Below are 17,095 nucleotides of genomic sequence, written 5' to 3'. Positions count from 1 at the left end.
AGGACGGTAAATGAATCAATCATTCATAAAGAAATTTAGTGTTCGATTTAGAGGGTATTTGGCTGAGCTTATAAGCTCTCTAAAACAGCTTATAAGATGTTTTGGAGCTTATAAGCTCTTCAAATTTGTTTGGTAAATTTTTTTTCAAACAGCTTATAAATTGTCACAAACAACGCATGGTAAGCTGTCACAATAAGCTGTCACAAACAGCTTATTGTGACAGCTTATAAGTTGTTTTGGAGCTTATAAGCTGTTTTTAAAAAAGTATGGAAGACCCTACTTTTTTAAAAAAGATCTTATTTTAATAATTTGTTTCTCTAAAATATCCTTATATAATTTCATAAATCCCCATCTTATCCTCCATAAATTTTTATAAGCCTAATATTTTTTTATCTCCGTCGACTTTTCTTCCAACATTGTGTCATCTTCTCCGCCAACGCCTCTTTCTAATTTTCTCTCCCCTGGTGCAGAAATTCACGCAAAATCCTCTATTAATAAAAATCTCAAAACCCTCTATTAATAGTATTATACCCTTTTTGGTAATTTTATTAATAAAAAGATCTTATAATACCAAACACATCAATATCTTTAAGTTGATTGTAATAAGTTCACCCAAACACTTTAACAACTTATTTTTAAAATAAGACCTAACAACTTATAAGCTCCTAAAACAACTTATAAGTTGTACAAACTTATAAGCTATTTTTAATAAGTTTAGCCAAACACCCTCTTAGTAAGAATTTATTTATGTTTGTTCAATATACATAAAGTTAATTAAACAAACAAACTTGAATAGTTCGTTAAGTTAAATAAATAAGTTTGAATACATATAAATTCAACTCGTTAATATTGATGAACAACGTTCATGAACATTATTCATGAATAATTATATTTATTAATAAAATTCTTTTGAATATGCTAAATAAATAATAAAATAAAATAAATAAATTTAAATAATCAAACTCAATAATCAACCAAACAACTAAAAATTTCAAGCAATCAAACAAGTTTGAATTGAGAGTTTAATAACATCTAAATGAACTCAGTTCGAACCAAGTTAAAGTCAAGCTTGAATTGAGAGCTTGATAACATCTATACCAACCAAGTTCAAGCTAAACCTCAAACAAGCTCAAACTCATAAAAAATAAACCAAGTCAAGTTTGAACACTCATTTCAAAAGCTGTGTTCATTTAAAGCTCAGCTCGACTCAGCTTAATTACCTTATCAAATAAGCTTAAACACATCAAAACTCAACTCGGCTTGGTTTGTTTACCGTCCTAATCGCAAGCCATGAACTATTTAGATTTATGGGAAATTATTTATTATTTTAATTTTTAACAAGGAAAAGAGAATTGAAAGAATGTCTTATTATATTTTTATATGAAAAAAAAACTATCTGTTGATTTTTCATTGCTTTCTTTCTCTTCTTCCCTGTCGTATTCTTTCCCTCCTCCCCGTTCTCGCCGCATGTATTCGGTGCATAAATTGCCGTCGCCACGAGCTGGCAACGAGCTCCCACGGTGGCGAGGGGAGCGCCATGGCGATATTCGGTTCCGGCTCCGCAGAAGACCCGCTTCCGGAGTCGGCGGCGAAGAGGAGGGCGGTACGGCAGTTCAATATCTCGGAGCGCGTTATAGTGCCGTGGCTCTTCGTGGCGAGCCTAGTCCTAGTACTCGTCGTGGCTCTGCGTGCCCGGCGCTCGGTCTACTACTACGAGCTCTTGTGGCAGAACGCAGCGGAGGCGGCGGGACGCGGAGGGGAGTGCGATTGGTTCGAGGGGGAGTGGGTGCGGGACGAGACGTACCCGCTGTACGAGTCGGCGGCCTGCTCGTTCCTGGACCAAGGATTCCGATGCGCCGAGAACCGGAGGCCCGACCGGTTGTACACTAAGTGGCGGTGGCAGCCCGCTCGCTGCAATCTTCCCAGGTCAACAAATTCCTCTGTTTTCCTTCTCTTTTTAGCCGTCAAAGTTTGATTCTTTCTGTTATTACTGTTTTTTTTTTTTGGATAATTAGAAGAGCTCTCAAATATTTACACTTAGACGAAGACAGATTTTTAAGTGTATCTTTTTATTCTTAGATTTATAGTAATCTTCTCCAACTCACTGATATGATATTAATGAACTCAAATTTTTTACTAGTTAATGTAAAATGTGAAATAAATAGTTATTTTCCGCAAAATAAATAGGCTTTTAGATCATAGAAAACAATGATTTAGGTGAGGAGATTACTTAGGCTAATAGGCAGTCCTGCACTTGGTTAGTTTGGTAGATTTCTTTCATCCTCCTCGTTAATGCAAATTTTTTTGACTAGTTAGCAACAATCGATTCTGTGGTTTCAGTACCTATACCAGAATTTTTTTTATCTTCTATTTGATAACTCTTTTAGAAACAGAGAATCTGGCTAAAAGAGAAAGTGAAGGAAAATTTTATCAACGTCTTAAAATTTTGACTGCTATGCATGGCAACCTGTTTACCAGTAACCTAATTTCATGTCGTCCACCTTTTGAAGAAAGAAATCAAGGTTATTGAAACTCCTTTTTTTTTCTAATACTTCATTTTTCTCATTTTTTTTTCTATTGAATGTAGTGACGCATCTGGCATTCATGTCAAAACCAGTATAATACAGTTACTTAGCTAATTACAGTAGCAATTTTCAGTTTAATGAGAAGAGGATTTAGAGTCATAGAAATGGTTCTTTTACTGTATTAAATGGTTTCTCAACTCATTTTGTTTATTATTTTGGGGGGCCAGATTTGATTCCAAGAAGATGTTGGAGAAGCTAAGGAACAGAAGGTTGGTTTTTGTAGGGGATTCAATTGGAAGGAATCAGTGGGAGTCTCTCCTCTGCATGCTCTCTACATCTCTTACAAACAAGAGCTCAATCTATGAAGTAAATGGCAACCCGATTACAAAGCATATGGGTTTCCTGGTGTTTAAATTTGAGGAGTACAATTGCACTGTTGAATACTACAGATCACCATTTCTAGTACCTCAGGTTCGTGCTCCAGCTGGTGTGCCTAATGATGTGAAGACGACTCTGAGATTGGACATGTTGGATTGGACATCAAATAGTTGGAAGAGTGCCAATATCCTTGTCTTCAACACTGGCCACTGGTGGAACTACGAGAAGACCATAAGAGGGTAATCATTATATAGCATAATCAAACTACATTCTAACTGGAATACTAGTAAATTTTGATTCCTTATATTTTGGTTTCTGATTTCTCATTTTGTTAACATCATAGAGACAAGCAGTAGAGCCTTATCTAACGAGTAGAGCAAGATCACATTGCATATAACATGAGCCTTGAAGTTGTTTTAGATTTCAATCCAGAAACTACTGCAGTTTGATATTTCTAAATGAAAAAGGTCACCAAATAATAATTATCTACTATCATGTTCCTTTTTCCTACTAAGTTTGAGGTAGCAATTCTCTCTGCACAAATACTCTGTTTATTTCCACAAACTTTATGTAATTACTTTGGATTTGTCGTGAGACTCGTGATTGATAGTTATGAATTACAAATTGGATATTCATTTGAATGTTGTAGAACTTGAGCATCAAAATATGATTTATAGCTTAAACGACTATCTATATTTGTACGGATTAAAAGAAAAGACATTTTTCAGGGGTTGTTATTTTCAAGAAGGAAATCAGGTGGCAATAGAGATGAGTGTGGATGAGGCTTATCAGAGAGCAATGCAAACGTTGTTCCAGTGGATTCATAAGGAAGTCAACAGAAGCAAGACACAAGTTATCTTTCGAACATATGCTCCTCCTCATTTCAGGTAATTGACTGATTTGTTTGTGTTATTCAGTTATTTAGCTTCCTATTAGACTGGTTACTTTCTTCTTTCTGTAAATATCATTTCTTTTTTAACCAATATTAGCTGGCCAAGGATTATCAGACAGTCAGAATTCCTATTCGTCTTAGTTTTCGACTTGTATAACTTTTTTGCATATTATCTTGCTAATTTTCATCAAAGATTGTCTAGCCATGACTTTCTTATGTAAAATTGATCATCATTTTTCTCTGGATTTACAAAATTCTAAGAATATGTAGAGATCTTCTAGATTATAATTGATGTGGGTTTTCTTGTGCATGCCTATCTTTGTATCAACTACGGGCACACCTATCACTTTAAACTACATATTAGTGGCCTACACATGGTAGCACACATCCATGGACTAAGACTAATCGGATGCATTTTGACTATATCGATGAGAAATATGGTCCACCTTGAACATAAATATCACATTTAACACAAGTTTAAGCTTTAAGAGCTTTTGATCAGGATTTGTTCGTCTTCCCTTTTGTTTCCTATTGGGGTGAATGAGAAAGGACTCAAAAGAGAGCAAGTGAAATAAGAAGCATAACATAAAAATAATTTGAATATTTCAACGAATGGATCCACGTCTATATAGTTATCAGTTGTTGGCAAAATATTTACTACCCAACTCCATTCGCAAACTACAAATGTGGATGGTTTCCGGTTCAGTTGAGTTATGCAATGAGAATGAGATAGATTGCTTTTATATGTTTGGAAATTTTCCTACTTCGGGATAGATGAGTCCATGATGAACTAACCAAGCCATAATTTCTTCATCCCGATTACCCAGGCAACTTCTGAGCAGGCTGTAGTAACTTCCACAAAAAAAAATTATGTTCCATAAAGTTTTCATGGGCATGTTCTTTATTAGGATCACTCCTCTTTTTGCCCTTTGCTTATGCTTAATTCCACTAATCTGCACAAACCAATAACATGTGATGGTTGTGTCTACATATCTCTCGAACGAATGAACAAACCAACAAAGATTGGATTGTGTAAAGATTTCGCTTGGTCATATTGACCTTAGGCATGTTCAGGTAGTAATTTCTGACATGAAAGTGAATGATTCAGTTTAGAGGAAAAAAAGTCACTTCTTTAAAGAACTACTTGATCTTTGTTTTGTTTTTCTAGTTCAACTGTGGTCGTACACACAACGAAATCACTTTTACTTCATCGATTGTTTAAATTCTTGTTCACGTGAGTTAGTAAAATATAACCAGTGGATGTCTTTATTGAACTCATGTCAAGAAACATTTTATTCAATGTTTGGTACAAAGATTCAAAGTTTGTTATGATAAGGTGGAAAGTAGTTGGACTCAAACTGATTGGAATATTATGCTGACTTACATGCCTTTGTGCAGAGGTGGTAACTGGAGAACAGGTGGGGCTTGTCACTTAGAGACACTGCCAGATTTAGGGCCTCAGATATCCCTGAAACCCTGGTCACAATTCCTGAAACCATTTAGGAATGTGGCATCAAAGAATTCTACAACAACAACACTAGAACTCGATCTTTTGAATGTGACCGAGATGACAAGCCGAAGGAAAGATGGACATTTATCTTTATACTATCTTGGTCCCTCACGCCTATCTCCTGTGCAAAAGCAAGACTGCAGCCACTGGTGTTTACCTGGGGTTCCAGATGCATGGAATGAGCTACTCTATGCACTTTTCATGCGATGGGAATCCATGCGGCACCACAATGTGATTATTGAGGACAACATAGGGATAAAGCCGAGCTCGTAAAATAAGCAAATTAATTATCTTTTGCAGACTAAATGAAGGCCCGATTGCGATCAGTGAAACTTGCTGCAAGCTAAGGTGCAGAAGTTTGAAGAAGCTTGTCGATGTTCTTCTGCAAAGACTGGGAATAGAAGAAACAAAGGGGGGAATATCACTATTACTTGTAAATAGACAATAGTTATTTATCATTTAGAGAAAAGGTGGTTGTTTCCAGAGGCTCAGAAATGGTACATCATAGATTCTCGGATGATGATGAGCTTGATAATACTCCTCAAATTATATTGTCTTGAGAGAGTTTTTGAAAATTATATTCACGAACTCGGAAGGGTGCACATATGTATTCTTTGACATTAATTTTGATAATTTTCATACTGGTCTCCAAGAAAAATTTCCCTTGTCTTTCATTCTCGTTTTATATTCTATTTGTGCCTCTGATGTTTCATTTCTAGTTGATACTCTCATCGAGTTCTACATTGCCATTCCACAAGAAGACCCCTCCAAAAGTTGCATTCGGCAGAGATTAATGCGAGGGATCCCCTTTCAGTTCTTTTTTTTTTCCAGTATAAATTGTTGCTTTGTAGTAGTTTGGCTCAACTTTGAATTGTTGACTCATCCAGTTCTTTGTCCATTGGCATCAATGCCACATTAGTATGCAAACTCATCCAGCTCCTCTTTTTTCGTCAACAGCAACGCATTGTGGCTTGGCAAAAACGACAAAGTTGTTACACTTTTCGTGTGTCACTCCTGGAATCATCATCATATATAGTTGAATAGTTGAGTAGGTTTGTCGGGCATGTTTACAATCTCTTAAGGACATGGATAAGCATTTCGGGGTGCCTTGAACAGACTAGGTAGCTCGATATATTGGAGATATGTGGTCGTACCCTTTCAGAATTAGAGGGAAGCCCATTGTGGGCTGCCTTCCAGAGGAGCCAACACAACGCTCTTTGTTGGAAAAAAAAAAAAAATTAAACGGACATCCCAAATTAACAGAAACATTAGTTTGATGTTTTTTTCTAAAAAAAAAAATTAGATGAGCATCCTTCTAAAAAAGTGAGTGTCCTTTATCCTGAAAATATCCCTACATTCAATGTTTTTGTAGCTACCCGCTATGTTCTACGACGTGTAGAAGCTACCGACTAGCTTCAATTAGTAGCTACTACATGCTATAAAAATTACATGCTAGCTTCTACATTCTCGATCATAATTAGACTATGTTCATTTAAAATGTAATAAGTAGCATGGAGTCTTCATCGTTTGATTTGCTCGTTGTCATTGTATCTAACTTCTACAATTGTAAAATCTAGCAATCTTAACTTCTACATAGTCGAATGATCAGATAATATATTGTAGAAGTTAATTATTAGTTTTTATATAATCGAATGATCAGATAATATAAGAATATTTTAAGTAGATCATTTTAAAGGTACAGAGGGATGCTCATTTGATTTTAATAAAAAATGAGACACAAAAAGATAAATGATGAGTGCCTATTTATTTTTTGCCCTTCTTTATTTAACCGGATAACCGGATATCAACGAGAAGTCAATGGTGATGCCTAAACCAAACCATCGTACCATTACTTGTCTTGCATCTTAACCTAAAATGAGGTGGACTCAATGACTTAGAGCATTGGTCAGATGGCACGAAGTGGGCTCAAGGAGCTTGGTGCATCTGATGGACCGGTAGCCTAGGTCAAAGAGGTTGAAGATCTAGAAGCATAAGGGATATGAGAGATTAAAAAAGTGAATGTAATTCGAGGACTTTTATCTTTAGGTAATACCATTATAAATAATGTGTGATAACTAGGATGGGATAGATTACCTAGTGGCTTAGTTATGAAACTTGTAACCAGGGGACTATATGCCCCAAATCATAGTTTGTCAATTAGTTCAGTCTTTATCTTTTGCGTGCACTTATAGTAAGTTGTAAGCCAAGTGAAAGTGGGCTTGCCCAAAATCTAATCGATTGGGCAATCAAGAGCTAGAGCATGTTAATCAACTATGGAGTCGACTAAATGCAAATGTTGAATGAATAAAATATTTATGTTAGTGCAACAATTGACTAAATGTGATTCAAATTGACTACAAGCTTAGGCTTAACTGGAGGAGAAATTCAATTGCCTTAGCTACATAACTATTAGCTTCTAATGGTTTCATTTGGAGACGCATTTTCATCACGTTTTCATGGATATGTTAGCTCGTCTCAGAGAGACTTCCTTCACATCTCAACTTGAGTTAAGAAACTCCAACCCTACTTCACAAGAATGACATTGGAAAATGCAGAAAGAATGTATTTTATTCTTGATTGATACCAAGAAATTTGTTTCATGTTGACTCAGGAGTGTTGGTGCACTTGATATTAATGATCAAATCTGAATCTTGATGAATAATATAGATTAAAGTTAGATGTATTTATGATTTAACCTTGTTACTGAGTGTGCAGGGTTGACTAACTTGACGGATTAAGAGGACTAAACACCAGGCACGAAGTCCAGATGTAAGATTTTGGCAGGAGGTCGGGATGTTCAATTCTTGACAAGTTGAAGTCCGGATGTGCGATTTCGACAGGAGGTCGGGATGTTCGATTCCCGATAGGTGAAGTCTGGATGTACGATTCCAACAGGAATACCTGGTGGGTCAGATTGGACGTCATGGAAGTAACTTGACACTTGGTAAGTGTCAAGTTAAGTCACTGGAGGAGTGACTCGGTGAGGACGCGTCCCGGTTAACGGGATAGTAGGCATCTATCCAATTTAGGTCCATTTCAGAAACCTAAATTGAGACCTTGACTAGTTTCTGATTTTGGAAGGACGGGAACAAATTATTATTACTTATTTTTATTATGCTAACTTTGTCTTACAAGGTATACTTTATTTGTGTTGGACTAACACATTTTATAGGGCAAAAGAGCAAAAATATCTCGAGTGAATAATACCCGAGGTGCCTTCCAAGCGATGGAAGGTGCCTTGAGTACTATTTAGGGAAGGCGCTTTCCGGAGCTTGGAAGGCGCCTTTAATTAGATAACGCAGAAGACTTCAATGGCAATAAGAAGTTGAAATTATGGGATAAACTTTTTGGGGCTGAAGGCACCTTTGATGCTATGGAAGGTGCCTTCAACGCTCAATAAAAGAGCATCTTGACCAGCCACCCATACACACTTCTACTATGATCTTCTACGCGTCCGTTTGACGTTCTGATTGCTCCAACTTTGTGCTACTACTCTGCTACGACTCTTCTACGCGCCAACTACTGGTAAGGAGCTGTCCAACATCGAGTATGATCCGATCATCTTCGAAGATGTTGGTAACAAAGTTCTTATTGTACTTAATTTCTACAGAAAAGGAAAATGTAACGTGTTACTCTTGTCCTGATTTTTTTATTATACTCGATCCCCTCTTTCGATGGTTCCAAAAGAGGTTATTAGTGAATTACCCATCGATAAGTCTATGGGACCTGGTCTTGGAGTAGAAATCGCCGAAGGCTCCGAACCAAGTAAAACCGACTAAATTTCTGCTTTCATACTTAACTTTTTCGCTGCACACTTTGTTTTCAAAACTGAAAAGAAGAAGTTTTTTAAAACCACGTGATTCAACCGCTCTCATGTGTGTCTCGATCCAATAAGTGGTATCCGAGCAGGTTCTGCTCTGAATTGGTGCAACCACCAATCAAGCTGGGAGATTTTTTTCCAGATTTTAGTTTTTCATATTTTATTTGAATTGGTAAAGTTTACCTCTTCAAATAACTCTATCTTGTTCGATTTCCACTCGAAGTTGGTGCAACACCACTCGAGTTGTTGATAATTTTTTTTCAAACTCTACTAATCCAAAACCTAGCCTTGGGACATTTCTTCTCTTCCGTTTGTTTTGCAAGATAATTCAAATGGACCAACTCGAAGGATACAGTACCGCTCATCCTCCTCTCTTCAACAAAAACAGTTTTTCATATTGGAAGAAGAGAATGGAGGTCTACTTGAAGATGGACATCGAGCAGTAGTTCACCATCCGATGAGGATATAGGGCGCCTGTAGACAAAGCAACTAAAGCACCCCTCGATCCGAAAAGATGGAATCCAGAAGATAAGAAGAAGGTCTAGATCAACTCGAAGGCATTGAACACGATCCAGTGTGGACTCACGAAAGAAGAACTTAACCAAGTCGGCCCGCACGAGAACCCAAAGGAGCTATGAGACAAGCTCGTCGAATTACATGAAAGAACCAACAATGTTAAGGTAACTAAACAAGACTTGCTTCTAAATTCTTTATTTAATATCAAAATTCAGGATGGAGAAACTGCAAGCCAATTGCACGTGAGGATCAAGGATATCCTCAATGGCCTGCACATGATTGGGCATCAATTTGAGAATCACAATATTATTAGATACACTTTGAACTCATTTCCTTGAACCATACTGTGGGCATCGATCGTAGATGCCTATAAGGTTTCAAGGAACCTTTCACAGTTGAAATTAGATGAGTTGTTTTGTGAATTAGAGCTACATGAACAAACTAACTCCACAAAGGTCGAGAAAGAAATTACATTTCTTGCAAGTACTTCGAAGGAAGCCAAAGTACGAACCCAAGCCAAGCCTGAGGTGGAAACTGAGTCCGACTCAGAATTAGATGAAGAAGAGCACCTAGTGAACATGGTAAGGAAAATGTTCACTAGATGCAAGAGAAACTTCTCCAAGCACGACATGAAGAAGATGTCCAAGTCCACATCCAACAACTCAAAAGCGAACATCCCGTGCTACGGCTACAACAAGAAAGGGCACTTCAAACATGAATGCCCTAACGAAGATAAGACGAGGAAGACAAAGCAGAAGAAGACACTCAAGGTGACTTAGGACGAGTCTTCCTCAGACGGATCGGAAGCATACAACCAAAGCAAGCAAGTTACCTAGTGTTGATGGCAACTGAAAGCAAATCAGATCAAGAAGACGAGTCTGAATACGAGTCAAGCAACGGATCCATATCTAGTTCAGATGAACCAATTGGGGTAAATTTCAATTATATTGCAAAATTTTTAAAAATAATTTCCTACTTAAATAAGAAATTAAAAAAAAAATTGAAGAACATGCTAAACTCCTCCTTAAGGAAAACAACATCCTTAAGGAACAACTGAGATTAACCTCCTTAACTGATCAAGTTCAAGATAGGAATTCAACTCAAGCTGCAAACCTTGAGGAAGAAAATTCTATTTTGAAAAGTCAAGTTAAAGAATTAAAAGAACAGTTGGAAAAGTTTACCTCAAGATCCAAATATCTAAACATGATACTTGGATCTCAAAGAGCTACGTACAATAAATCTGGACTTGAATACAAGTCTAAATCTACCTTTAAATCATTTCTAACCCTAACTCAAAATAAAAAAAAATAACTAAAGCTTGGGGTTCCGAAAGCTTGTCTAACCAAACAAGTAAGACTCAATCAATACTATGTACCTAAAAATAAAATACACTACCTTAAACCTTTTAAACTAAATCTAAATAACTCAACCGTAATCTCAAAAATCAAACCTTCTAAGCTAAGTTCAAACCTAAAAAATAAAATCAAATCAAATAAATCAAAAACTAAACTTAAATTAAATAAATATAAAATTAATCTAAACTCAAACTATAATCAAGTTTATTATAACTATAAAGCAAATTGACACAAACCTAAAATTTAAACCTAAGTTCAATAATTTAAGGGGAGGCTCCAAATTAGTTGACACTTCCAAAATAATAATTTACCCAGTTGGGTAATTAGGACTAGTTTAATTAGAGACAAAAGTTTAACTTGACAAACAGTACTGGAGAAGTTTTGGATGATAATAGGTTAGGAAAGTTCTATCTATGCATGTCTAGGAAGATATGGCTTCAACCTAGTTTATTTGGCTTAGTGGAACTAACCGAAGCTACTCCTTACTAACCCTAGCTAATTAGACCAAAGTTTTATACTAAGTTCAGTAGACAAGACTATTTGAAAATTTTCAAATGTGTGGTTACTCTACTGATGTTTAGGTGGCTCACCATAGTTTAGACATTTATCCAAAGAATGTTTGTTTGTTAAACTCAAAGCTAAACTTGAATCTAACATAAGTTAAACCAAATCCTGAAATTAAAACTTAACTCATCTCACAAAATTATAGGATTCCCTGATTGAAAATATAAATTGGGTGAGATGAATAAGGATAAATTAAAATTAAAATTAAATTAAAATAAAATAAAAATAAATCAACTTAAACTAAGTTAAGTTAACACTTGAGCTAAAATTTTTCCTCCTACTCTTTGTAGGAATCTAAATGGATTAATAAAAGGACCATTTGGATTTGAAAACTTAGAACACCTTGATTATGTATTCAAATTTAAAAATGTCCTATATGGTCTAAAAAAATACCTAGAGCTTGATATGAATGATTATCACCCATCTGATTTCAAAAGAATTTAAAAAAGGTTGAATTGATCCAAACCTATTTGTAAAAACCCTTAAAACCAATACTTTTGTCTCCCAAGTTTATGTAAATGACATAATTTTTGGATTTACAAACTCAGAATTTCTATAAGAATTTATAAGGCTAATGGAAGAAGAATTTGAAATAAGTCTAGTAGGTAAGTTAACTTTCTTCTTAGGATTACAAATTAAATAAATTAATAAAGGTAATTATGTCTATCAAGAAAAATATACAAAGGAATTACTTAGAAAATTTGGAATGGATAATTCTAAAAAAATAAAAACACTCATGGCAATAAATAAAAATATATATAGTGATCCAAATGGAACACCTGTAGACCTTAAGTATTATAGAAGTGTTATAGAAAGTCTATTATACGTAACTACAAGCTGACCTTATATACTATTTGCAGTTAGTATGTGTGCTAGATATCAAACCTGTGTTAAGCAATCCCATCTGAAAAATGTTAAAAGAATTTTCAGGTATCTAAAAGGTACACAAAATATAGGAATATGGTATCCTAGAATAACTAATTTTGAATTTTAAGATATTCTGACTCAGACTATGCTAGCTGTTGTTGGTCCTATGCGACTGGCAAGAGGGGGGTGAATTGCCCTATACAATTTAAAACAAAAAAAACACCTTTCTCAACTCGATCAGGCTCAACACAATTACACACTTAATTAAACAAAATGAAAGAAAAATAAGTACAAGACAAGTAAAAATTTACTTGGTTGACAATTAGAGGATTACTACTCTAAGTGAAGTAAGCTCAGTTGAAAAATCTCCTTCTCGAATAAAACGTCGGAGGAGAAGAAGCCTCGTACACGAAAGTGACTCTCAGAAATGAAGAACTGAATAGAACATGAAGTACAGAGTGTGTTGTCATGAAAGGAGAAGACCAGGGCTTTATTTATAGCCCACTGGTCAAAACTGACCATTGCTGACGTGGCATAGTCCAAGCGCCTAGAAGGGCTTTGGGCGCCTAGGTTGGATAATGTTGGTTAGTCCTAGGAAGATCGTACCGGTTCCACTGTATAAAAATTTTGTATAAGTGTCGAACCTATCCTAATAACCTATTGTGTTCTTTAGAAATTAAATTCGGAATCGCAAACGGAACTTAACATTATTGATTCCAAATTTAACTTATCTGTTCTTAATGGTTTAGACATGGATCGCAAACGATGCTTAACATTATTGATCCAAATCCACTAATGTTATAAATTCAATTAAATATTAATTTCAGAAATCGGCTTCCAGGTTAAATATGGCGAGGCACTAGGCCTTCTTGGATATGGGAGCAACCACCACTTCCTAGACAAAGCCTTTCAATGAAATCTAATATTTAATTTCCTTATATAACCCTAGGTTTAACCAAAAGAAACAATCGAATCACAAATTCGAAAAACAAAAAAAAACACATACTCAAATCATAAATTCGAAACCTAGAATTATATGTCTCTTGTGTTTGGAATTCATACAAAGAAAAACTAGTATGATGCGGAAAATAATTACTAGTTATACCTTTCTTTGTAAGCAACAACCTCTTGATCTTCTACCGTATTCCTCTTCTTATCTCGGACATTGTGTGGGCAACGATCTACCGAGATGAGAACCACTCAAACCCTTCTGCTTCCTCCTTGCAAGTTTCAACATGTTTCAACAACTAATGAATAAAATACACCTTTATTATTCTCAGTTCTGTGAGGACAGCCCACTTTAGAGTCCAAGTTTGTTTTCAATCATAATTGGGACTACTAAGTCTATTATATAGTATAACAACTAGAGAATTGACTAACATTTGAAATCCTAAGAATCACAAAAATATTTGGTCAAGACCACCACCTCAAAATCCCTGTGAATTTTGTATGTCACGTATACAAATTCAATCTTTAAGAGGAGATTTTATCCATTAATTTTATTATCTCGTCAACCTAACTTTATGACAAATAAAATTAATAGTTGGTCTGTCTTTGATCAAATATTTGGTCAAAACTTTGAATTTAAAATAATATTGATTCCTCAAAATAATATCATTTAAATTCACCAACACATCAAACACCGTGAATTTTGTATGCCATGATAGTATGGACGTATACAAATTCAAACATTTGTAAGAGAAGGATTTTACCCATTAATAACCTTGTCAACCTATCTTTATGACAAATAAAATTATCTCAAATATCGTGAATTTTGTATGTCACGATAGTGTGGACGTATACAAATCCAAACATTTGTAAGAGAGGTTTTACCCATTAATTTTATTATCTTGTCAACCTGATAAATAAAATTACCTCAAATACCGTGAATTTTGTATGCCACGATAGTGTGGACGTATACAAATTCAAACATTTGTAAGAGGGGTTTTACCCATTAATTTTATTATCTTGTCAACTTGACAAATAAAATTACCCATGAATTGTGTATGCCACGATAGTATAGACGTATACAAAATCTCAACATTTGTAAGAGGGGGTTTAAATTTTATTATCTTGTCAACCTATCTTTATGATACATTAATAGTTGGTTTTCATTCGGTCACACAAATAATAGCAGTGACTCCGATGGGGAGGATACTATTAAATGTGCCTAAGTGTATACCATTACTTGATACTTAGTCCATTAAATAAGATTGTGCCCTTCCGATAGGGAAGACCACACACTCCTAATTAATTTCCTATAATCATCCAAAATGGAAGTTTGATCTAGTGATCTGCAAACAAACTCATCCGATGGGGAGGGAGGCACTCAGAGCCAACACGCAAGTTTGTCGCATCACTTACAAACCAGTAATGGAGATCGTGGAATTTATTTACTAATCCCTCTCCCACTTAGTTATTTAAGGTGAGGAATTTTAACCTAGCAAGCACACATTACATGCATCACAGTAAATAAAAGCAATAAATATGGAAATTAATTTTTCAACTATTATGGCCTTTTCCATCACTGTCCTTCGCGTGCTGCCAGCCCTACGGTTCATGCTGTTGGGTCCATCAAGCTTACTTTTCCGCTGCGCCTCTGGTCCTCCAATAGCACCACGCCTCGCAAGGATACGATCCGCGAAAAAAATAGAATTTTACATATATCGATCCTATATTCCACAAAAGAATGTACATGTAATCTAGATCAAAACAAAAATTTAAAATCCTAAAACTAATATAGCTCCTGCTGTATTTAATACATACAATCATGCATACACAAAAATACCCTTGACATGTCCAAAGGTCCAATCGCACACAATATTTATAAGTCATAATAGTTAGAGCCTGCAACCACAGAGTTAGCACATCCTACTATTATCCTGCCTAAATTATGTATGACATGTGCATAATTAAACTGAAAACCAAACATACATAGGCAAATCCTAGCTCTGATACCAATTGTTGGTTAGTCCTAGGAAGATCATACCGGTTCCACTGTACAAAAATTTTGTACAAGTGTCGAACCTATCCTAATAACCTATTGTGTTCTTTAGAAATTAAATTCGGAATTGCAAACGGAACTTAACATTATTGATTCCAAATTTAACTTATCTGTTCTTAATGATTTAGACATGGATCGCAAACGATGCTTAACATTATTGATCCAAATCCACTAATGTTATAAATTCAATTAAATATTAATTTCAGAAATCGGCTTCCAGGTTAAATATGGCGAGGCACTAGGCCTTCTTGGATATGGGAGCAACCACCACTTCCTAGACAAAGCCTTTCAATGAAATCTAATATTTAATTTCCTTATATAACCCTAGGTTTAACCAAAAGAAACAATCGAATCACAAATTCGAAAAACAAAAAAAAAACACATACTCAAATCATAAATTCGAAACCTAGAATTATATGCCTCTTGTGTTTGGAATTCATACAAAGAAAAACTAGTATGATGCGGAAAATAATTACTAGTTATACCTTTCTTTGTAAGCAACAACCTCTTGATCTTCTACCGTATTCCTCTTCTTATCTCGGACATTGTGTGGGCAACGATCTACCGAGATGAGAACCACTCAAACCCTTCTGCTTCCTCCTTGCAAGTTTCAACATGTTTCAACAACTAATGAATAAAATACACCTTTATTATTCTCAGTTCTGTGAGGACAGCCCACTTTAGAGTCCAAGTTTGTTTTCAATCATAATTGGGACTACTAAGTCTATTCTATAGTATAACAACTAGAGGATTGACTAACATTTGAAATCCTAAGAATCACAAAAATATTTGGTCAAGACCACCACCTCAAAATCCCCATGAATTTTGTATGTCACGTATACAAATTCAATCTTTAAGAGGAGATTTTATCCATTAATTTTATTATCTCGTCAACCTAACTTTGTGACAAATAAAATTAATAGTTGGTCTGTCTTTGATCAAATATTTGGTCAAAACTTTGAATTTAAAATAATATTGATTCCTCAAAACAATATCATTTAAATTCACCAACACCTCAAACACCGTGAATTTTGTATGCCACGATAGTGTGGACGTATACAAATTCAAACATTTGTAGGAGGAGGATTTTACCCATTAATAACCTTGTCAATCTATCTTTATGACAAATAAAATTACCTCAAATATCGTGAATTTTGTATGCCACGATAGTGTGGACGTATACAAATCCAAACATTTGTAAGAGGGGTTTTAGCAATTAATTTTACTATCTTGTCAACCTGATAAATAAAATTACCTCAAATACCGTGAATTTTGTATGCCACGATAGTATGGATGTATACAAATTCAAATATTTGTAAGAGGGGTTTTACCCATTAATTTTATTATCTTGTCAACTTGACAAATAAAATTACCCATGAATTTTATATGTCACGATAGTGTAGACATATACAAAATCTCAACATTTGTAAGAGGGAGTTTAAATTTTATTATCTTGTCAACCTATCTTTATGATACATTAATAGTTGGTTTTCATTCGGTCACACAAATAATAGCAGTGACTCCGATGGGGAGGATTCTATTAAATGTGCCTAAGTGTATACCATTACTTGATACTTAGTCCATTAAATAAGATTGTGCCCTTCCGATGGGGAAGATCATACGCTCCTAATTAATTTCCTATAATCATCCAAAATGGAAGTTTG

The 17,095-nt window shown here is 35.1% G+C and overlaps 1 protein-coding gene across 1 annotated transcript; it reads left to right on the top strand.

Annotated features, from left to right (window-relative positions):
* Positions 1-1,404: 1,404 nt before the first annotated feature.
* LOC122021873 (protein trichome birefringence-like 10) lies at positions 1,405-5,951 on the top strand. The gene is made up of 4 exons (XM_042580047.1): positions 1,405-1,926; positions 2,753-3,142; positions 3,632-3,790; positions 5,194-5,951. The coding sequence occupies exons 1-4, from the start codon at positions 1,538-1,540 to the stop codon at positions 5,576-5,578; spliced, it is 1,323 nt and encodes a 440-aa protein (XP_042435981.1). The 5' UTR covers positions 1,405-1,537; the 3' UTR covers positions 5,579-5,951.
* Positions 5,952-17,095: the final 11,144 nt, after the last annotated feature.

Source organism: Zingiber officinale, chromosome 9A, assembly GCF_018446385.1.
Source record: "Zingiber officinale cultivar Zhangliang chromosome 9A, Zo_v1.1, whole genome shotgun sequence".
In the NCBI taxonomy this organism is placed as follows: domain Eukaryota; kingdom Viridiplantae; phylum Streptophyta; class Magnoliopsida; order Zingiberales; family Zingiberaceae; genus Zingiber; species Zingiber officinale.
Note: the sequence above shows the minus strand (reverse complement) of the source record. Positions and strands in the feature narration are given on the sequence as shown.

What these genes read in the sequence shown, in the direction of transcription:
- LOC122021873 (XM_042580047.1), top strand. Translation starts at nt 1,538, where the DNA reads ATGGCGATATTCGGTTCCGGCTCCGCAGAAGACCCGCTTCCGGAGTCG. An exon ending in GCTCGCTGCAATCTTCCCAG is followed by an intron (nt 1,927 to 2,752) that starts GTCAACAAATTC and finishes TTGGGGGGCCAG; the next exon opens with ATTTGATTCCAAGAAGATGT. An exon ending in TATGCTCCTCCTCATTTCAG is followed by an intron (nt 3,791 to 5,193) that starts GTAATTGACTGA and finishes GCCTTTGTGCAG; the next exon opens with AGGTGGTAACTGGAGAACAG.